Source organism: Eurosta solidaginis, chromosome 1 (genome assembly GCF_040869045.1).
Source record: "Eurosta solidaginis isolate ZX-2024a chromosome 1, ASM4086904v1, whole genome shotgun sequence".
Classification (NCBI taxonomy): domain Eukaryota; kingdom Metazoa; phylum Arthropoda; class Insecta; order Diptera; family Tephritidae; genus Eurosta; species Eurosta solidaginis.
Window position 1 is genome coordinate 306835422 of NC_090319.1, and position 24031 is coordinate 306859452.

At 36.9% G+C, this 24031-nt stretch overlaps 2 protein-coding genes across 10 annotated transcripts in view; one reads left to right on the plus strand and one right to left on the minus strand.

The window, feature by feature from the left end:
- The window catches only part of LOC137240782 (dynein beta chain, ciliary), a 119818-nt gene that overhangs the window by 49221 nt on the left and 46566 nt on the right, over positions 1-24031 (minus strand). Inside the window, exons 15-19 of the mRNA XM_067767512.1 lie at positions 21615-21838; positions 11911-12087; positions 11423-11797; positions 6677-6850; positions 6190-6462 (exon numbers count right to left, since the gene is read on the minus strand). Of these exons, the coding sequence (XP_067623613.1) occupies positions 6190-6462; positions 6677-6850; positions 11423-11797; positions 11911-12087; positions 21615-21838 (1223 nt within the window). The remainder of the gene's footprint in view (positions 1-6189; positions 6463-6676; positions 6851-11422; positions 11798-11910; positions 12088-21614; positions 21839-24031) is intronic.
- The window catches only part of LOC137237609 (uncharacterized), a 530759-nt gene that overhangs the window by 4236 nt on the left and 502492 nt on the right, over positions 1-24031 (plus strand). The gene's annotated exons all lie outside the window — the stretch shown is intronic.

The window sequence follows — 24031 nt, forward strand, 5'->3', positions numbered from 1 at the left end:
TCGGAAATAAGAAATTATTCTTTTATTAAAAGATATTCACAAAAAACCGAATAATTAACCTCAAACGGCTGCGAAACTAGTGAAAATTGTATCAGCGCAAAACGCCTTTTTAGTTAATTCTTTTCTGTGTACAACAATATCACCAAAATTACATCAACCACATGAAAGTCTTCAACTTTTTTTTTTTGCAAAAATATCTTGACAGAGTAAAGGTATTACTTTGCCGCTTTCCGATTATTGCTTCCGAAATTAAAACGAGTCATTTGACACCTCTTCCGAAATTTTTTGACATGTATTAAAAATCGACGCCTGTGGTAAATAATTCCTTACATTGAATATTTATTTCTAAATTTAATGCCAAAATCAGTATAGGCTGCTACTTTTTCCTCAAAAGCTACTAAAATATCAAAACTCACAAATATCTTTGAATGCGGAATAGTCTTAATTAAAGATTTTGCATATGTGGAGACAAGGAACCATCGCACATTTTAAGATTGTGTAATTTTCGTCACAAACATATTAATACGCATTGTAGGTATAACAGATTAGCTCCTGACGTATATTTATTTGCTTGTCTGGGAAGCCTTTTTATACTCAGTTGAGCAGAGCCATGTCCGTCCGTCCGTCTGTCCAGTAACACGATAACTTGAGTAAATTTTGAGGTATCTTGATGAAATTTGGTGTGTAGGTTCCTTTGCACTCATCTCAGATCACTATTTAAAATGAACGATATCGGACTATAACCACGCCTACTTTTTCGATATCGAAAATTTCGAAAAACCGAAAAAATGCGATAATTCATTACCAAAGACGGATAATGGGCAATGGGCGTGGCACCGCCCACTTTGAAAAGAAGGTAATTTAAAAGTTTGGCAAGCTGTAATTTGGCAGTCGTTGAAGATACCATGATGAAATATGGCAGGAACGTTACTCCTATTACTATATGTATGTTTAATAAAAAATTAGCAAAATCGGAACGACCACGCCCACTTAAAAAAAAATTTTTTTTAGTCAAATTTTAACAAAAAATTTAATATCTTTACAGTATATAAGTAAATTATGTCAACATTCGACTCCAGTAATGATATGGTGCAATAAAATACAAAAATAAAAGAAAATTTCAAAATGGGCGTGGCTCCGCCCTTTTTCATTTAATTTGTCTGCGGTACTTTTAATGCCATAAGTCGAACAAAAATTTACCAATCCTTGCGAAATTTGGTAGAAGCTTAGATTCTAGGACGGTAACTGTTTTCTGTGAAAAAGGGCGAAATCGGTTGAAGCCACGCCCAGTTTTTATACACAGTCGACCGTCTGTCCTTCCGCTCGGCCGTTAACACGATAACTTGAGCAAAAATCGATATAACTTTACTAAACTCAGTTCATGTACTTATCTGAACTCACTTTGTGTTGGTGTAAAAAATGGCCGAATGACCACGCTCACTTTTTCGATATCGAAAGATACGAAAAAAGAAAAAAATGCCGTAATTCTACACCAAATACGAAAAAAGGGATGAAACATGGGAAATGGATTGGTTTATTGACGCAAAATATAACTTTAGAAAAAAACTTTGCAAAATGGGTGTGAAAGCGACCATATTAAGTAGAAGAAAATGAAAAAGTTCTGCAGGGTGAAATCAAAAGCCCGTGGAATCTTGGCAGGAGTACTGTTCGTGGTATTACATATATAAATAAATTAGCGGTACCCGACAGATGAAGTTCTGGGTCACCATGGTCCACATTTTGGTCAATATCTCGAAAACGCCTTCACATATAAATCTACCACCACTCCCTTTTAAAACCCTCATTAATACCTTTAATTTAATACCCATATCCAACAAACACATTACAGAGTCACCTCTGGTCCACCTTTATGCGGATATCGCGAAAAGGCGTCCACCTATAGAACTAAGGCCCACTCCCTTTTAAAATACTCATTATCACCTCTCATTTGATACCCATATCGTACAAAGAAATTCTAGAGTCAGCCCTGATCCACCTTTATGGCGATATCTCTAAATGACGTCCACCTATAGAACTATGGCCCCCTCCCGCTTAAAATACTCTTTAACACCTTCCATTTGATACACATGTCATACAAACACATTCCAGGGTTAACCTACGTTCATTTTCCTACATGGTGATTTTCCCTTATTTTATCTGCATAGCTCTCAGTTGAGTATGTAATGTTCGGTTACATCCGAACTTAGCCTTCCTTACTTGTTTCACTTCCATTTAAGTTCATCGCGTTTAAATAGCAAATTGTTTAATTTCTCGTAACTTTTGACAGCAGACCACCAACTTAAAACCTATTCTAAAAAATTTAAATCGGGCTCATGTCATTTTAAATTTAAAATACCTTTTTAGAGATAAAATAGTGTTTAAGTGGACTATAACAGACTTAAAATGATATTTAGAACCATGTTTAAACCAATAAAACTCTATTTTATTTCGACTATGATTACGGGCCAATGTGTTTAAAGTAAAATTATTTTAAATTTAATTAAATACTCAATTAAATTTAGACTAATTTAAATAAAAATAAAAAAAAATTATATAAATCCTACAGCGAATCGCACCTGTTTAATCCTGTCCCCTCGCAGTGCTTTCAACTGACCCCTTTAATATTGTAATGTCCTACGAAATGGAAAATTTCCCCTCTCGCGAACTCTTTGAATGCGTGCTTAACTGATTTAGTCGTAGATGGTTTAGAACCTTTGAGTAATTTATTCAAATTTATAGAGCTCAGTTTTAAGCGCTGTTGGTACAAGTGTGGCTACCAACTGCCCCGTATTGTATCCCATAAGCACCAGTTCGCAGATAGTTAAAGCTAAGGTTATCTAGTTATCTTAAGTTTGTATCAATGAGAACTGGTTTGGATTAATGATTGCCACGATACATAGACATTTCTTTTATAATGGAAAGTGGAATATCAGCACATCTTACAGAACAAATTCAAGTTCGCCATATCACCTAATCTATTAGAGGTAAATATCAAAAATTTTGTATAGTACTCCTTTAAATAAATCGGAGCGGATATAGGGAGTGTAAAAAGGAAAGATAATGAAAAAAGCGAGGATAACAATGAGAGAGAGAGTAAGGAGGAGGGAGAAGAATGATAAGGGGTTGGAGAGAATGGCTCTTTATATAAAACTGTTAGGTTAGGTTAGGTTAGGTGGTAGCTGCCATGATAAGGATAGCTCACTTGGACAACCCGAAGGTCCGTTGTCATGCCACATACACCAAAAATAACGGTGACTTATAGCGTTTTCTTTTCTGGCTATAGTGTTATGCTTTTTGTACGCCGCGCAAGGGTTGTGGTTCTATTCTAAAAAGCAGCCAACGCCTTTACGGGGTATTTCGTTCTTTTGAGAAAATTGTTGCCTGCTCGCAACGCAAAAGCGTTACACTTTTACCCTGTATAAAATGGCGGTGTGGCAGTGCAACTCTGTGAAACTCTCAATTCACTCTTGAGTTCCACATATACTCTGTTAATATGAGTGCGCATATCACCTAACCAGATTGCGCGTTCACGAGTTCAAAATTGCTTCGTTCTGCGCATCTACGTCACAGTTGACTGTTTGAGCGAATGAAAGAAAGAGCGAAAAACATTGTGAATGATAACTAAGTGTGATATCTTCTGCATAGACGTCAAAATTCCAAAGTGATTGGATCACCTTATTTGTAATTGACTATCGCTGTCTCATTCTGTATCACTTTCTACCACCCTCCGAAGATAGGCGCCGCCATATTGAACACCCTGTCAAAACGCTAAAAAGTAGCCATATTGAACATCCTATCAGGCAGTTGACAGATAAGATATCACACTTAGTCATCATTCACAATGGCGAAAAAAACAAGAGCTAAAGGAAAATGACGTATAAAAAAGAGATGATCTAATGTTTACATTCGCAATGCGCAATCTTCTTGTGTGATTTGTGATATGAGTGAATATGGTGAGATGAAATGTTCTTTGTATGCACTATAAATGTTGAAAATTTTCTGGGGTAGGAGTAACACTATTAAGGCTTTACCATTTACTTAGGCAACAATTTATTTCAGAAAAGAAAACGCTATTAGATCTAGCTACTTAGACAATCGTTGAGTAGCAACGATAAAGCTCCAAATGACACCGATCACAACTTTGGATAAATCTCGGGAGATTCAAGTGAGTCGCGACCGAAGTACTTTCGCCTAGTTCTGGCAAAAGCTGGGCAATCTGGCATAAAGTGATTTGGTGATTCCACCTCATCGTCCTCCATATAGCTGCAGCAGGATGGAGTTTCCAATATATTGAGACGTACCGCATGGATATCCATCGGACAGTGCCCTGTCAAAACCCCAATGACCATTAATAGATGAGCCTTAGTGAACCAAATTATTTCAGCAGACCTCCTGCCATCCACTTTCGGCCAGAAAGATCTTGCTACCCTGCAAGACGTAGTGTCCACCCAATGTTTGCTGAGCTGAATCGAGGCCCAGCTATGGAGGAGCAATCCACAGGTGGCCAGCGGAATCCCGAAATCCCTACAGCCATCTTCATCCGGTTCAGTTGTACCGATGCGGGCTAAGAGATCCGCTTGACAGTTACCCGGGATATCACTATGGCCCGGGACCCAGATAATCTTAATTGTAAAATAATTCGATGCAATCGCAAGCGAGGTCAGGCACTCCCAGACCACCCTCGATCGCACTGTAGTTGAGCTCAAGGCCTTGATAGCCGCTTGGCTATCAGAGTAGATGTTAAATTCCCTAACCGCAGCAACTTCCGCTGGGAATACACTGCAGTGATCAGCCAACTTAAACTTGCGGCTCACATTTAGCTCTTGACGAAAGACCCCCCCGCCAACCTTTCCGACCAACTTCGACCCATCCGTGAACAAGTTAACCGGTCCCATGCCCCAGATAATTCCTTTTCCCCACTCCTCCCTGGGGGGAATGACTGTGGTGAAGGTTGCATAGGGAGCGGTCATCGGCATACAATAGTCCGTCCTGTCCGGGATAAAGTCGAAATTAGTAAAAGGCTAGAGTGTCCTAAGTCAGAAAGCGCATAACCCATATCACGAAGCCTGACCAACGACCGGGCTGTGTAAGTTTTAAGTTTAAAAGTATGAGCGCAAAGGCGAGCTAGAGAAAGGGAACCGCGGCTAATTTTTAATATATTTAAAAGCTCAAATTTGCAGAACAAAGTCGGGTGGGTTTCTTGTTCATAATAATCTAGTTGGAAGCACGAAAATCCATCGTCGTTCACCTTCACCCTAAGACCAATTTTTTCACCCCTTGACCATTGTTTTACTATCGTTAGCATTCGGATACCGCGCCCATAAACTCGTCCGCTATTACGCACGCTCGCCTCTTTTCTTATGAGGTCCCTATTATTGTTTCTGCTAGAAGTCGAGAATTCGAGATTCTTGAAACTTCTTCACCTGGATTTAATCTTTAATTTTTTGGGGCATTATTTCAATCAGCCTGCAGGTTGCGCTGTAGAAACAACTTCTACCTTTCTTTAGACTCAGTTTAGAATGGTTAACGCCAAAGCCAACAGAGGAAAAAACTAAATATCAATAATAAAAATCACTAAATAAGTTTACTTACCAAATATTCCGCGGTATGCTGCTGGGTCAACTGTAGATAACAGGGAATTGAAAAAAAGAAAACACAATAATTATTGCATTACTTAAGGTAGTTTAAAACTTTTATTGAAGTATTGCAGAGTAATTAGTTGATTACTTAAAATCAAAATTACTACAACTTTCGATAGCTAAATTAATTAGAAAAAAGGGTTTGTTGTGGAAATCGTAATTTACATGCATCAATTAAGCTGATCTGATGCGTTTTTATTCAACAATTTTTTTAAATGAAAATAGGCAAGACAATGGTGAAAAAATTCATTAATTGAGCAACTAATTTTTTAACTTACTTGATTGATTGAATAACTGAATAATAAAATGATTGGATGAGTGCCCTAATTAAAAATTATATTAACACGTAAGTGAATGCAGAGCTTATGGAAACTATGTCCTCTTCATTGACAAAGAATCGACAGCATAGCTTTTAGATTCTCTTTCCTCTTACATAACAATCAAATATTTTAAAAGCGAATATGTCTATAACACACTCTACACACCTACCTACCTACATACATATGTACACATGTCCATTGAAACAGATGTGCGATTTTATTGAATTTACCTTTGTAGCTCGCATCAACTCAAGCCAATGACTTTCGCTGATAGCTGGATTTTGTAGTTCAGTGACGGCGCGTAATGATGCCATCAACTCTTTTAGGATGTCCACAATGTATGCGTAGGGCGCCCAATCACGAACGCATTTATCCAAAGTACGTAAATCTCGTGTAAATTTCTTACATTCTGTTTCTAACTCATCCGTATCGATACTGTGCCAAGGCGTGTTGTGCCATTCCACGATGCAAGACTCAACGACATAGACATAATCCCACAATTGCTGTAAATACATTCATACAAATATATACACTGGATTTCAACTGAATAGGTACATGGAAAAAAAGCAAATTTGGCTAAAAAATTCGGACTCAAAAGCGCGTTAAAAAAAAAAAACATGTGAGACCGAAGAGCGAGAGTGCGAGTAGCTTGTGAAAATTCTATCAGAAAGTTTAACTTATGACTACGAAATGATTTTATATAAACACTCTAATCACCTTAATGCGCTTTACTTCGGCTATACATAAATGTAGCTGTGTGGGATCTACGGCTTCTATACCCGGCAACATTGTATAACGTAGATAACGGCGATGCTGAGAAGCAAAATGATCCAAGCGTGTGCACACTTCGTCACAGTGGTTATACACATTAGGACAGGGAACGGTGAAAAACTAGAAGGAAAAAATACAGCAGAACATTTGAATATTAAAGCTGAATATCAAGCTGAATTAAGTTCCCAATTTAGCAGGTAAAGAACTTATTCTCTGAAGATCTTTGCTTTACTACGATTTTTGGGGGCTCGTAAATTTGTTTACAATTGATTGAGGTGCTCCTGAGCTACACTGAGCTTGGAGGCCGCATCATAAAAACCTCTAAGATGAAAGCTCCTAATAAGTTTCAGACAAGAACTTCATTTCTTGACTGGCGCAAGTTAGCTTAGCTTAGCCGACTGGCGTGATTTATTGGATTGCCAAATGTGCTTAAGCTGTTAACAGCCAACTAGGAATTAAAATAACAAAAATATGTCGCAAGGCCCGGTACTGTTCGTACCTTGATTGTCCAATCAATTTACTGTAGAGAGGACATCAGAATTTACATACAGGAGGACCACCAATGTGGTAGGATATTTCCATAAACAGCTACGACCATTTCAGCTATATTCCCTTAAACTATAGTCTCTGAAACGTTTGCCTTGACTGTTGTCAGAAAAGAAAGTGCTCACCCGAAGTTTTGCACCTTCTGTTTTCATTAGTTGGGTTTTTACTTAGCGGGTTTCAGATTTAGTGAAAAATTTTGAGCTTTTGTGAGACACTTGTGCCAAGAGAAAATCCCACTCGATGCTGCTCGTCTTATCGAATTGTCGCTGAAAATATTAGTCAGCGCTTTATCTAAGTATACCGTCTCCTTCAGATGTATCCGTCTTATTCAATGATAACATATACCAGCTATGAATCAAGTCATTTAAATTATGTATAGACATTACTACATATCACTAACATCAAATCATTTGCTGCATAATATTGACATGATGTCCCTTCCCCCTGCAATTATAAATATTTCTCGATTTATTGATCAGTTATTACAACACAAAAAATGATCATGACATCATTTGATGATTTACATTGACATGATTTTGCTTCAGCCTACATGTATGACTGATTAGTTGAATAAAGTTGTCAGCTTTTTACACCACATCACTTCACATAAAATGATCATGGCATCATTGATGTGGAATAATGACATGATATCGTCGCCCACTAACCAGAAGCACGAATGTGCAATTTTTCCGATTTTGTGTTATAGGCGTCGTTATATTACCCTTTACATTCTCTAGGTTCTACTTAAATCTAGAGCTCCCTACGCAGATGGAAACCCCAATAATTTGCAGTGCCATTTTCATGAATATACAATTCAATCACACAAAGTTGAGCCAGAAACATGAATGTGCTACATTCATTTTTCTGGCTGGCAACAAGGTAATGATTTTCCTGTTTGCATGACACATTCGTTGATATGGCTAAACAAATTTAAAAAAAAGTAAGAACAGCACACATTCGTATGTTCGAATGTTCCGGTATACGTGCCTGAATATTGGGCACCAACTTGTAACTAACCAAAACTTTTCGAGGTTCACACACAATTGTATGACGATTTTGTAATTATAATTATTTTACTCAGGGAGCTATAAAACTACCCATGCGATATATATGCTAGTTGAGATACACAAAAGATGAGCTGTATAAGGTATTCTTCATAAAAATTATACCGATGAAAAAATTTTTAATAGCTGAATATCCGAAAAAAGATAGTTTTTTAATTGAAGACAAACCGATTTATTCGAAGCCGTTGCATCTTCCCGAATCAAAACTAAAATACTTGGAAAAATTGTGTGAAAAACTGGTTATACGAAAATAATATCATTCTTTTTATAAAAATCTTGAGGGCAACGCTTTACCCAAACCCAATATTTCAGAAGATTCTGATTCTGATGAGAATAAGTACTAGTTCTAAGTTCGCAATAATATCTTAAATAAAAACACATTAGTGTATATGAAATCGAATTGAATGTATAAATTTTTCATTTACATACATACTTTTGATAAGTCAAAGCCGCGGATGTTTTACCAAGTACTGTGATGCTCCGAATCCCAATCCGCCAACAGAATAAGCCTAGCAGGTATTGGATTGGCCCTAACATTATTTAAAAATCAATCTTCAGTGATTTTTTTTACGTGTTTTGAGGTTAAGGCCATACCGTGACCACTTGGGCCAAGTCTTATAGCGTATTTCGTTTCAGCACATCAAAATGTATAGAAACATGTGTCGCATTACCTGATCCGACTACTTTTAATTTTTTTGTATAGCTGTGTTAACAAAAAATTAGATCAGTTTTTAAAATTTTTGTTGTGCCAGAAAAATGAATGTGCTAAATCTTGAAAGAGCATAGTGTGAATATAATATTTAGATACACTTTTACATTAGAAACTAATTCTTCTAATTTTGAGGGAGCAATAAACTTTGAAACTCGATTTCCCAACATTTTCATTTTGGCACATTCATGCTTCTGGCAAACGGGCGACGATATAGCTTCACACTGCGTTTATAACTCGATTTCGATTAATTGATCAGTAGAAACTAGTTGTTAGTCATTACATCACATCAGATGATCATGTTATCATTTGATGCTTAAACTTGATATCATATCGCTTCATTAATAAATCGATTTCGACTCATTGATCAGCCGAAACCAATTGTTAGTTATTACATCAGATCAGATGATCATGATATCATTTGATGCTTCACACTGTACTTATAATTCGATTTCGAATCATTGAACATCCGAAACCAGTTATTACATATTACTTCACATCAAATGATCATGAGATCTCATGATAAGTTGATGCCCTCCATCAGCGATGGGCAAAACGGCTCGTATGAGCCTTTTGCTCATACGGGCACGCTTTGCACATTTAAGTGCTGTGTGAGGGACGATCAAGTGCAGGTATGTGGGGCGAAGAACACAGGAAGAGAATAATATACAAACACATCTTGTTCATCTTGCTTAATACATATTTAACAGTTACCAAGCTATGTCGAAAATAGAGCTGCCACCGCTCTTATTATGTTCAAATTATTAAGCGTTTTAGGATAAGCTAGCCTTTACCGGCGGCTTCGCTCGCACTAAAGGCCACAAATATGTAATGTCGCTTTTGTGATTCACAACTCGAACTGAATTTTCAGTTGTAATTTTAAAAGTTCCTTTATGATTCAAATCACAAACAAAGCAAGTTTTAAAATTAGAAAAATGGTCGCCGTAAATTAAACACACATGCTCCAACAATTTTTGCAGTGTGGATTTAACGATATATGTATGTGAGCTGAAGAAATTTGAAAATTCCGCCATAATTTGAAATTTATAAATGAAAGCAGTTATGTTTATAATAAAACTGGTAAAATTTGTCGTTCTTTATGCGATTGGTACCTTTTTTTAAACGGTTTTATTGACCGTGCAGCCTGGCCGGCCAGCCAACGCGAATTTTGTAATTAAAATTTAAGTAACTTCCCTATAAGCTACAAGCTTGAAACTTGGAATATAGCTCAGAACCCGATGACAATGCAATAATAAGAAAAAATCGCCGCTAGGTGGTGCAAGGATCGAGATATTCACAAAAATCGTATTTGTGGTCCGATTTGGCTCATATCTGGAACACATAATACATACAAGAATAGAAAGCGACATATGAATAAAATCGCCGCTAGGTGGCGCAAGATTAGAGATATTCACAAAAATCGTATTTGTGGTCCGATTTGGTCCATATTTGGAACACATAATACATACAAGAATAGAAATCGACCTATGATGTCCGATTTGGCTCATATTTGGAACAAATATTACATACAGTCCGGTAGAAGTGACATCAAAATATTTTGCAAGGATTATGTATTCAGCACTTAGATTGTCACAAATTGACAAATTGTCAGGAAAGAATCCTTGTAATAATGAGTCACTAAATGAACTAAATAGAATGAGAAATAATAGGCAATTAAATAAAGACTAAAAGCTCTAAAATAAAATAATTAAAAAAAAAAAAATTAAGTTAAACGGTTTTATTGAAAACAATACTTACATGAAGTAATAATAATACTAAAAGCTAGAAAGTAAGTAGGTACCTCCTAGGTACTAGTCCTCACACTATAGGGCGTTGATGAGACAATTAAATAAAAGCGTTGGACGCGTCAAATTTCTATTGATAGTCATATATAAGACCAAGTGAACCTTAATAAGATTATGCTACGCTTCACACTTTTAGCATTTTCACGTGCCCAACGCTTTTATTTAATTGTCTGATCAACGCCCTATTTTTATTAGGAGTGTGATGACTAGTACCTAGGACCTACCTACTTATTTTCTAGCTTTTAGTATTATTACTTTATGTAAATATTGTTTTCAATAAAACCGTATAAGTTAACATTTTTTTATTATTTTAATTTTTAGTTCATATCACTTTAAAAGATCTTAACATTACACTGCACATATAATTCGATTTCGATTTACTGATCCGCAAAAAACAGTTATTAGTAGTTACATCACAATATTGACATGTTATCGCTGGTGACAGGTTTTATATTTATAGATCAGCTGACTCAAGTTGTTAGTTTAGTTTGAAGAAAGCACATATGACTATTTATATTTAAAATATCTTAACAATATCGCATTCTAATATCATTCAACAAATACTCACTGGTAAACGTGAAAATCGCTTCACATATATCTGTAAACGACACATAAATATAGCAATCATGGCATTAACACGTTCTCGCTGATATAATTGAGCATCTTCAAGTTCCTCGGAACGTGTGGCGGCAACATCCTTGAGATGCTTCCATTGCAACGGTAAATGATCGATTTTACGTAAAAGTTGCTGATCAAATTCAAAGTTATAAGTTTTCAATAAAGCAATCATATCCTTGAGTGGCTTAAACATATTATCCGCATAATTTCCATGTTTACGAATTTCATCCATAACATCCAAAACGCGTAATAAACGACGAAAACTTTTTAAACCAACAGGCAATTGAAGAATTTCTAGTCCATGACTTATAAAAGTGGTGAGCTCCTTTAATACGCAGAAAAATGTGAAAACAAAATGTGAGAAATAAAAATAAAAATGCTTCATTACCTGCTCTTAATGGTATGATATTTATTGTATGCTATGTGGCGAGTACTCACAGTTAAGGTGCGTTCCACATAATTTAGTAGCCAGCGTTTGTGTAGATGTGACCATTTGCAGACATGATTTAATAGCGCATATTTCAATGGATTCAAGTCAATGCTCAGCCAACCATTTATACGTTGTTGGCCTGCCAACTGTTCGATTACCTCGTGATGTTCATTGTAGCTATCAATCTGATGTGTGGATTTGAATAGAAATTATATTGTAAATTTAAAACTGAAAACGCATATTTTTTAAGACTATATGTACCAACATATATATCAATATATATGCAAATATATACGTAGATGTGTGTAAAATTTAATTGAATCCATATTGCCTTTTTGACCAACACGAACTTTAAAACATCTGCTTCCATATTAAGGCTGGTTTTCACCGTGACTTGATTACTACGAGTGATAGATTAAGTGAGTACGATAAGATAAAGTAATTGGTTTAACTACTGCTTAATATGATAGTTAGGAAAAGGTTTCCCTACTTGTAAAATCTCTAGGTAAACTTCTGATCCATGGTGGGAGAAAATGCCGCAGAAGTTGCGTGACTTGATGACTTCACAACAAGGTTGCCATATCGGTAACACAGAGCATTGCGATGTCACACTCCAATCAACAACTAATCCCGAAACCTGGTAACATGCCAACCTAATATAAACGCACGCAAGTCATTTTCTGTCAAAAATGTCTCATGTACAAACAACTTGTATGAGAGCAACCCAAATTGAATTTGCTGCGTGAAAACCTAACTCGATTCCCAATTTTTGTTCTGCGTGACATTTAGATTTGACGTTTGCACACATGCTTTACATTGTCGCAACGCATGCTTATTTGGGTTAGAGCAAAAAACGCCGGTTGTTTGCGTGCGCTAAAAAAAACGTAGTGCGGTTTTATTAGGTTGGCATGTAAGAGGTGCCCAGCGTTTATATAGGTAATTGTTCCAAAAATCCTATTGGAATACCTTCAGTTTTTAGTATAAAGTTCCTTTACCGGCAAAGCACTACTGAATTAACATACCGTCCGCCGCACCGTAAAGGACCGCATCCATAATAACAGCTATCATCTCATGGAAGACGCTGTAGTGATCGGGCCGCCTCAATTTCCATCTGACTATGAGCTTCTGAAAGGACTGATGGCTCTTTTATGCAAACAGAAGCGAGGCCCTTTCATTTCCCCTAAATGCTCACGTCCCTAGCAATCAAGTCATAAGACATCACAAATACGTTGACGGGTGAGGACGTCATAATATGTGCTATTATATATTTCGGCAGCTTTAAACAGCCTGGTGCCTTTGGAATTCCTCCTTTAATACCTAAGTAGGGCGTTAAGTCTATCACGATGACTCTGTCCGAAAAGTGGGTAACTAAGGCAATTCTAGACGTAGAAGTTTTGAGCCCAATTAAGTTGGTGTAATTCTTGCTGAAATTTCCAGTAATTCAATATGTTTACCAGTTGCAAATCCTTGAAAGATGGCTTTTCAGAAACCGATGGTTTAAATTGGTGAGGTGTTTACAAAGATTTTTAAGACATATAAGGTGTTTTTGATAGGGCTACATTCAATAGCATGTGCAGTTCTTCCATCCAACCATTCAATGCTCATGCGGACTCGATAAGAGCTGCCCTTTGGCAGTGTGCTTTCCACTTAATTATATTGCTTAGTAACTATTGGTGTTCGAGACTATCCTACTGACATGGTTCGATATATTACAGACACTTCTCTTACAGCACTTTGTAGGAAGCACACAAACTGCTCTGAATATGTTAAACAATGAGTCTAGTTAGAATGAGACAGTCTGCTTCTACCTAAATATCTGGAAATAAAAAACTACCACTATCTGGTCACAAGGACGACTATGTGGGTATATACCACCACGACAAGATCCATTATCATCATAAACATTTGCAGTATGGTGGAGTAGAGTCTAAATGAACAAGGGATCTTATGAGGTACACGAGGGATTTTTTTATAATTTCTTCACCGGACCGCTATTTTCCTTAAGGCAAATTGCAGGATTTGTCGCCGTGGTGTAATGGTAGCGTGCTCCGCCTACCACACCGCAGATCCTGAGTTCAGGCTCTGTGCAAAGCAACTTCAACATTTTAGAAAGAAGTTTTTTTTTTCAATTAGAAACACGTTGTTTTAGGCGGGGTCGCCCCTCGGCAGGTCCCGTCCCGCCAATTTGTAGAAAAAATTAAAAGAGGAGCAAGACGCAAATTGGGAGAGAAGCTCGGCCTCAAATCTCTTCGACATTTACCGCGCCTAACATTTATTTATTTTAAATTGCAGGATTTTAAGGAACATATAGTAGCGAACACGAAATAGAAGCAGGCGGAGATTGTTGAATGCTATGTTACGGCCACCGTGGTGTGAAGGTAGCGTGCTCCGCCTATCACACTGATTGCCCTGGGTTCACACCCTGGGCAAAGCAAAATCAAAATTTTAGAAATAAGGTTTTTCAATTAGAAGAAAATTTTTCTAAGCGGGGTCGCCCCTCGGCAGTGTTTGGCAAGCGCTCCGAGTGTATTTCTGCCATGAAAAGCTCTCAGTGAAAACTCATCTGCCTTGCAGATGCCGTTCGGAGTCGGCATAAAACATGTAGGTCCCGTCCGGCCAATTTGTAGGGAAAAGCAAGAGGAGCACGACGCAAATTGGAAGAGAAGCTCGGCCTTAGATCTCTTCGGAGGTTATAGCGCCTTACATTTATTTTTTTTTTTTTATGTTACTGCGCTCATGACTACAGATAACTCTTGCTTTTACTAAGGAGTTTTTGATCATGACGCCTATTAATTCATTTATTCTCTTATTTCGGAATTTAAAATATCTGCTCTAATAAGCCAGCCTCTCGAATTTATATGTAACGTTGTCAACGAATTTTATTTTATCTTGGCGAGTATGCTTCGTGTTTGAATACTGAGACATTCGTAATCCTATAGTTAGTTTCTAACTCAACTACCATCCAGATACTCTAAAACTTATTCGGAGTTGTAAGAGGCGGCTTAAACATGCTGCCAGGCTAAAAAGCTCGCTCTACTTTGAGTGACGGATAACACGACCGTTCTTGGAAAAGAACGGGACTTTTCGAAGACAAAAGCAGTTCTAGTACTTTCATGTTTCGGCCATTGAAACCGCAGGCCGCATTTCGAATCTCATTATAGACTTGCTCAATGGTAATGTAAACGGACCATAAGCAACAGCTTAGACAAAAATTTATTGATCATTTTGTGCATAAAAGAGTTTGGGGAATTGTATATTTGCCAACAGCCGACCACTTCTTCTTAATAAAATTCATTCAAATGTTTGTATTGAGAGTGACGCAGGTGCATTTGGTGCTAGCCATTTCATTGGGGTAATAAAATGTATGCTTCGTTGGTCCATTTGGAACCTTGCATGTATGTACATATGTATATTTATGTGTAAACATATGGTATATATATGTAGTACTTATACACTTCAACCGTATGAGTGATATACACGTAATTTGGGTATTTCAATTTAATGCGTACGAAGCCAATATATTTAGCAAATCACACATTCATACGTACATACGTATGCAAAAACGACAATGCACTGTGGGCAAACACACGTGCTATTGTAGCCAAATATTTTAACATCACAAATATGTGATTCATATTAAAATCCTTTTTGTTTGATACCATCTTGTAAGCTAAATATAGCTGCGTTTTTTTACATGTATATACATATGCGCTTAAACTTTATGTGTATAACTTTATCTACAATTATGAAATTGCTACGCATACAATGAGTACTAAAAGGTTTGTGCCTCTACTTTTTCCCATACAAAACTACTATGTGCAATTTTCCATGAGCGTTGTTTTAGTTGAAAATGTAGATGTATATACAGGTAAGAAAAACATGGCTATTATATACGTAAAAAAAAGGAAAGAACCTTTTCGATCCGTTTTGTACAATATTACCCAGATCAATTCCGCCTTTTTACAATACCAATCTATTCTGGGTTCATAAAAGTCAATATATCAAATTTCGTAAAAACATTTCAAATTATGCTCAAGTTATGGCGTTAATTGTCGATTCCCTTATGACATCCAATTACCGTTATAATACTCTTCTGTACAAATACACTCTGAGTATAAAAATAATTACAGTAGGTAATTAAAAGGGTAATTAGTTTTTTAAACTATTCATGAAATTTAGTTTTTTGGTTTAGCTATATTATTTATTAAATAATCACGCTTTTGCTGTTTTCTAAAATTTTATATACATATACTAGAGTACCCCGCGCACTTTTTTTGCCTGAAAATTTGTTTTGCTTACATTTAAAATTCGAGCCTCGCTTCCCTTATTCACTATCCATACCTTTCCCTTCTACTATATCTTCCATGTTTTTCTTATAATCCTTGCTTATCCCTTATTCCATTTGTTTGCCTTCCACTCCTACTCACTCTCTAATCCCAACTCCACACTCACTCCTACTTCCGCTAAGCTTCACATTATAATTCCCAATTCCAGTCCTAGTCCTACTACTACGACCCCCTCTCTCTCTCTCTCTCACCGCAATTTCTTCATATATGGAACCTCTATATGAAATGTAGAGTACCTGCTTCACTTGTCCGACCGATTTCAATATTTTTGTTTGAATAAACTTTTAGGAAACTATAAGAAACTAACGCAATTTTTAAAATCGCTTTCATTTTTATAAATAAGATATAGACAGATAATTGACCCGTTTTCCTGCACAGAGGCATTTGTCATATTGAAATTTCCACAAAAAAAGTTTTATGGTCTTGCTTCTCTCCCCTTATCTCCATACTTAATCCCTATCTCTAGTTCGTATCTTCTCCTTTTTACATCCTCTATTTTTCCAACTTCTACACCCACTTTCTTTCCTCTCCCTCAACCTTCCTCCAATCTGTTTCGTATCTTTCCTTGCACATGCTTCCTCCCCTTCCTATCTTCTCGCTTCTTCCCTTTCCTATCTACTCTACTCTACTCATCAAAGAGATACCGCCGTACCGAATTTCAAGCGAATCGCACCATAAACTACATATTTTGGAATAGTTTCTCAAATATTATCTTTGTCAAATATTATCTTTGTCAAGCGAGTCGTACCATAAACAACATTTTTTGTTACAGGTCATTTTCCTTAGAATAGCTAGGCCACTGGTCCACTTTCCGGAATAGGTTGGAATAGTTTCTCAAATATTATCTTTCTCAAAGAGGTACCCCTGTATCGGATTTCAAGCTAGTCGTACCATAAACTAAATTTTTTGGTACAGGTCATTTTCTTTAGAATAGGTAGGCCCCTGGTCCACTTTCCGGAATAGGTTGGATTAGTTTTTAAATATTATCTTTGTCAAAGAGGTACCCCTGTATTGGATTTCAAGATAGTCGTACCATAAACTAAATTTTTTGGTACTGTTCATTTTCTACCTACCTATTCTAAGGTAGGCCCCTGGTCCACTCTCCGGTTATTTCTCAAATATTATCAAATATTGTCATAGAGGTATCTCTGTGCCGAATTTCAAGCGAATCGTAAAATAAATAAGATTATTTGGAATAGGTCACACCCTGGTCCACTTCACGAACCAAATTATAAATCTAAAGCATCCTCAAACCCCCTTGAACACACACACATAGTTTCATCAAAATCGGTCCAGTCGTTTTGGAAAAGTTCTGTGACAAGCACACGTACAGAAGAGTGTATATATATATGTACATACATATATATGATAAAAAGTGAGCGCGGTTATCGTCCGATTTAAGTTCTTGTTGCTTACACTTATAACAATTCAAAGACATCAATTTCAAAATTTACTGGAGATTTATAATAAAAAAAAACAAAAAACAGCCCGTAACCTAGGAATACGCACATAAAAAATTTTCAACATGTTCCTAACCGAAATTGTATCGGTGAATTGGACAACCATTGAAATTGACTTCTGCCTAACGAATTTACATATTTGGCCCACATTGCAATGGTAATTGATTATAAACGCACACACATTCCTACATACGAACATAACTTTGAAAGCAATAAATGAGCCTAGCTGAAACGATAAATGAGAAAATTCGGTTACGACGGTCATACAAGTAATATACACACGTAAGTACTCATCGCAACCGTGTTCGTTTAGTCGAGAGGGTAAATTAATGCTATTTAGGCTCAACTGAATCTAACTGAGCGGTCAAATTGTGAAAATAAACTCAAACGTATTACCTTTAGGAAAATAAGCATACACAAATTTGAAAAAAATATTATGCACAGATGAGACTAAGTAGGTCTACCAATGACCAATCATAAAAAAAAACAAGTTGGAGCAGTTGGTATTTATATGGCAAAGCAGTTAAGCAAGCGAATAGTGATTTTGGCCGCAACTTGCGGTTCTAATCAAATCTGCGATGTATGGTGTTTCTTTATGGCCGCGTCACAATGAACTTTTTTATATATGTAGATGCGTTCAACGCAATCTTATGCATGATGACTAGATTGCACGTATTTTTATAGAGTATGGCAATTCGAGCGTTACTAGCGCCATCTGATATACAAAAGTAGGCAACGTTCAACTTTTGCTACATGTAAAGCATAAGAAGAAGAATTCGACATTTGATTTGGTTATGAGCGCTTTCACACTTCGCAAGTGAAATTATTTTTCCCACTCGGTGGTACTTTTATAACATTTTTCACTGTAAAAAACTGTATTTTAACAAAAGAATAGGAGACAAAATATGTTAGCAAATACTTTTCTTGTATAGTGAGAATTTTTACAGCAGAGCTTCACGAAATTTTGTATGATAATGGGTAAGGCGAATTAAGCTTCAATTGCTAAGTCTGAAATTCCTTCATATTTACAAACGCAACATCTTACGTGATTGCAGCGAAGTTACTCTCATGCATTGCGTTGAACGCATCTATATGAAAAAGTGCATTGTGACGCGGCCATTAGGGCAAAAAATTCGTTTGATAACATTTGCTGATTGTATTTGTTGTTACATAATTTATTGATATTTTGTGCATATGGGTATTGTTAATACAGTTCAGCAGTTTACGTCTGAAAGAATTAATTCTTCTTATAAATAATACTTTTTTTTCTAAGGAAGCTGATGTTGTAGTCCTTGTAGCGATAAGTCGAAGGCTATGGGGAGTGTTATCGATGTTGAGGGTCCTTTTCCGGTACGTTCCGATAACAAGTACCATTAAGGTACTTGCCCGATCATCTCAGGAACGATTTAGTAAGATCACATGAAACCTTCAAGGCCATAATGCTGTCCCATCCCCTAGAACGATGTGGAATTTGGGGTTGCCAGAGCCTCGGATGTTAAAGAAACAAGATTCGCCCCGGGAAGGTGAGGTCGACAATTGGGTTGGAGAAGCTATATATTGCGCTGGCAACCCCTTGAAAAGGTTGCGCTACACAACGTCTTGAATCAATTTGGTATCTTAGTCGCCCCTTACGACAGGCATACCTGCCGCGGGTATATTCTAAGACCCTACCCGGTGGGGTTTCTTCTAATGAATTTGCTTATAATGCAGTTCTTCATAAGCACTCATGCTAAATTGTTGGTACTTCAATGTGTTCAACAGAGCAATACAAGACGAGAGAGAGGAAACACAAAACTTATTATTTCTTAGCTCTAACTGGAAAAAAAGACCAAAGCGGATCTTCCAAATAGATCCCGTGAAAATACTTTTAGAGCCGAAATACTTGTTTCCAACTCCGTCAATGTCGAGGTTACAGTTTTTCTACTAAATATTATACGTGCTATCGCTGTGCGGATAAGAGTCCCAGACCAAGGCAGAGGTGCCACTACTTTTGTTAAATATCGCAGATCTAGACAGGACAGCTTTAGTTGAGCTGACTGATGTTTATGAGCGCATGATGAAAAGTCACAACCCTGTAGATGTTGTCCTTGCTTCTATTGAATATGGCGATAAAACTCGATCAAACTACTCCATCCAATTGCGCTCCATATGATGCTCAGGAGATAAATCGCACTGCGTTAGCGTTTATTGCTAGGGTATTTCAGACCATGTTCCATACTCCTGGGTGTTACCATAAGAGTCGACTCCAGGGTTCGGGCTCCCACTGCAGTGGCAGTTATGGCTATGAATAATTCTTTTTTCTTGATAAGACTTCCAGGTCGTCAACAGAGTTCAACACACAGTTAATGAATAATTTAGCCATCCGCAGCAGGTTCAGCAAAATGTCCGAAACTTTCCTCCACAACCAAGAGGTTGGGATACTATATTCCCCCTTATGGTGGGCCCCTTCTCACTCCGCCCAAACAATCTTAGTAGAAATAAGGTCTGACTTACAGCTCTTTTTCGACTTCAAAATGAAGATGACTTTGAGCGTATTCTAATACTTGGGAATATAGGCCAACTGCAAGGATTCGACACACACAGGTCTGTCGACTTGTAGGGCTTAAATGACTTTATAGCTCATGCACGCCCGCTTGCTTTCAATATGATGACTAGCAATGTTCTTTTTCCAGCAATTGGTGTTGGTGAGAGAGAACGAAATTCTGTGAAACCAGGACTTTGGTAAAGCGCGTGTCCATGAGAAAGTTTAAGGATTCCTCACAGCTAATTGTCCAGCTTACATCTTTTTTTTTTTTTCTCAAGAATTACAAGAAAGCAAGATTCTCTCAAAGAATTTTGCGAAGCCTCACCGACCCATTGTGCAATTGCACTTTTTCGCACTAGCTTCTCCAAAAGGCCCTATTGACTCCCCTTAGTTCTGGCACATGAATATTTACATCTACCTGGTAGAGGTATCAATCTGGGTAGCTTACACCTACTGTCCTTGTGAAAAGACTGTAGAGTGTGGTTTGAGTGGGCAAAAGGAGTGAAGAACTATTACAAGCTAGAATAAATTTGCCAAATACAGCCCCAATGCCAGTTTCAGTTAATCCCGATTCCGCTAAAGGTTCAACCACAAGTCTAGCGATTCTCCAAGCTGAACAGGATAAAGTTTGTGGTTTGCAAATCTAGGGTTCCCAAATGTGATTTTACTAAAACCTGGTTCATCAAGAAGGGAAAACAGAATATATATGTGTTCGAAAAATAGTGCTACACAGAGGATATATCATCACAGGCCTCACGATATAAGGATGAAGTGCCAAACCTCGGCCCTAACTGCATTATTAAATAAAAGTATCACCTCTATTACAATTAAATTAACCCTTGGTTAGAATAAAACAAATCGTGACTCACCTTTGCGTTGGTTATAGTCTTCTGCAAAAATATAAGAAACTTTATAAACCGCTCCATTTTTTAGAAGGTTAGCCTTAAATAGTATTTCCTCAAATTTTTGGAGGAGCTTCCAAAAAAAGTGACACAAATACGACTTATGACTCCTCACTTTAAAGAAATAGTCGAGATGTTATATGAACCAGTATAAAGTACCTTAATGGCGCTTGTTACCGGAACATACCGGATCTATATCCGGCAAAGTACCATCAGCATCGATAACACTCCTCAAAACCTTCGGGGAGCGTCTTTATCGCTACAAAAACAACAGACTCGGTCCTCTTTTTGTAAATTTCTAAAAAAACAATCCAGCTTCTTTAATGTTTTTTCCACACAAACAAATAAATAAACATGATATGAAAAAAGTTAACCTAACACAAATCTTTTGTTTGTGAACTAAGGGAAATATTTTTTTTTTTACTTCCACTGCATTTTACAAAAGTAAAGTTGTAAATTTGTTAAATTTTGTTAGCTTACCTGCATTTTGAATGCCTCCATTATGGCATAACCCCTTCCAGCATCAGCTTCTTTTGCTCGAGCAACTTGTAAAGTCGTTTGTAACACCTGTTTCCTTTGCTGTTTCCATAGAAAGGCGTATGTATTAAATTGAGCGGCGAAAAGTTGTGCATCACGAATAGTTTTTGTTAGAGCAGCGCGAATTTCGGCATCGATTCGGCGTAGCTCATCCGAGCAGATGTCTACTGGAATGGGAAGACAAACAAGAGAAAACATATTTAAAATAACTTACAAATATTTATTCAGGTGGAGTTTTTAAATCTCACTGCTGTAATACATTCACCTATAAGATTGAAGAAATAGTGACAGAAGAACAACACGCTTCAACAAGCCGTGACTTTATCAAGACTTATGCCTTGCAGAACAAGGGTCTCCCAAAGGAAGGAAATCTGAACATCTGTGCATGATACCCAATTAATTTTTGTTGTAATCTGGAACCTTGGAAAGGAAACGAATGGAGTGGAAAGCTTCTTTATAGGTGGTTTATCGATGAGGTATATACTACTTATCAATTTTGTATCAAATTGCTATAAACTTGCCATCGACTACAAAAATTATCGATGAGTTGTTGGTTTGTTATCGAAAGGTTAGCGATTTATTGTAACAAAGTTACCTACTATTTTTCGCAGAGTTATCGATGTCTTGTTATCGAACCGTTATCGAGTTTTTATCAAGTTTTACCAATTTGGCATCGGTTATCGATTTGCTATGTGGAAGGTGGCCGGAAATTCATCGATTTTTAATTAAACTTCATTCATTTGCTATCAAAAGTTATCGATTTGTCAGAAATTTATCGATGTGTTATTAAAAGCTATCAATTGAATATCGAAAAATTGTCGATTGTTAAGAGAATACGTTATCAAAAATTGGTAACGTTTTACAAGACGGCGCACCACCTAATTTGTATCGAAAATTATCAAAGGTGGCATCAAAAGGCGCGTCTCGACCTCCGTTTTTAGAATCCGAAAGCGAAAATTTAAATTTTTTTTGCTGGCAAAAGATATAAGCAAAAAATCGGTTGAAATTTCCATATGGTTGCTGTTTTTTTTGGCAGATTTGTTGTACACACACACATACTAATGCAGAAATGTGGTCTGCGCGCATTTAGTTTTGATCCCCAAACCGGTGTCGGAACCACCCAAGGGTAATTTTTTATAAGCCGAAGGCCACCAACGCAGAAAAGTGTTCTATGCTTCTATGTTTTACCATTTTTTTGTAAATAACTTTCCACAGAAATAAAATTTTTGGTTTACGCTTTCGGATTCTTAAAACGGAGGTCGAGACGCGTCTTTTGATACCATCTTTGATAATTTTCGATAAAAATTAGGTGGTGCACCGTCTTGCAAAACGTTACCCAAAAATTTAGCGATTTGTTATAAAAAAGTTATCGATTTATTTTCAGTTTGTTATCGGTGTATAACCGATTTGTTATCAAGTGTTACCCATTGCTATCGGTTATCAGTTTTCAATCGAAAGGTGGTCCAAAATGTATCAATTTTTAACGAAAACTTCATTCATTTGCTTTCAAAAAGTTATGCATTTGTTAGCAAGTTATCGATGTGTTATCAAAAGTGATCTACTCAAAAATTTACGATTGTTGAGCGGTATGTTATCGACATTTTATCAAACATTTATCGATTTGTTATCAAAAAAACTATCGATTTTTCCCAGTTTGTTTTCGATTTGCTGGCAATGACGCATTCGCTTTTTATGATACAGGAATCTATAGAATAAACATAAATACAAGGCGCGTTAAACTCACAGGTGTTACGCCGATCTTCTCTATAAATTTGCGTCGTGCTCCTTTAAATTCTTCCTACAAATTGACGGGGTGGACTTACATGTTTTAAGCCGACTGCGAATGGATCTGCAAGAGAGATGAGTTAACACTGAGATGCTTTTAATGACAGAAATTCACTCGGAGTGTTTGGCAAATCTCGGCCGAGAGGCAATCCCGCTTAGAAAAACTTGTTTTTAATTGAAACACTTTTTTTCAAAATTGTGGATGTGGCTTTGCCCGGGAATTGAACCCAGGACCTTCGGTGTGATAGGCGGAGCATGCTACCACCACACTACGCCGCCTGCCATAGAACTTTAATATAAAATCGATAACACATTAATTCGAGGATCCGGCGATAACAAGCCGATAACAAACCGATAACTCGACGATTATCGTTCGCTATCGATAATACGCCGATAATACTTAAAATAATAACTGGTCGGCATTGGGTGTTACAGTTAAGAAAGCAACTAACCTTTTCTAAATTTATTTCTCGCTAAGTTACCACCAATGTGGTATACCTTGAACCCTTGGGCGAGCTTTTGTCATTTCAAAAACATTAATTTTCTAGACCTACACTTGTATGTTCCGACATCGA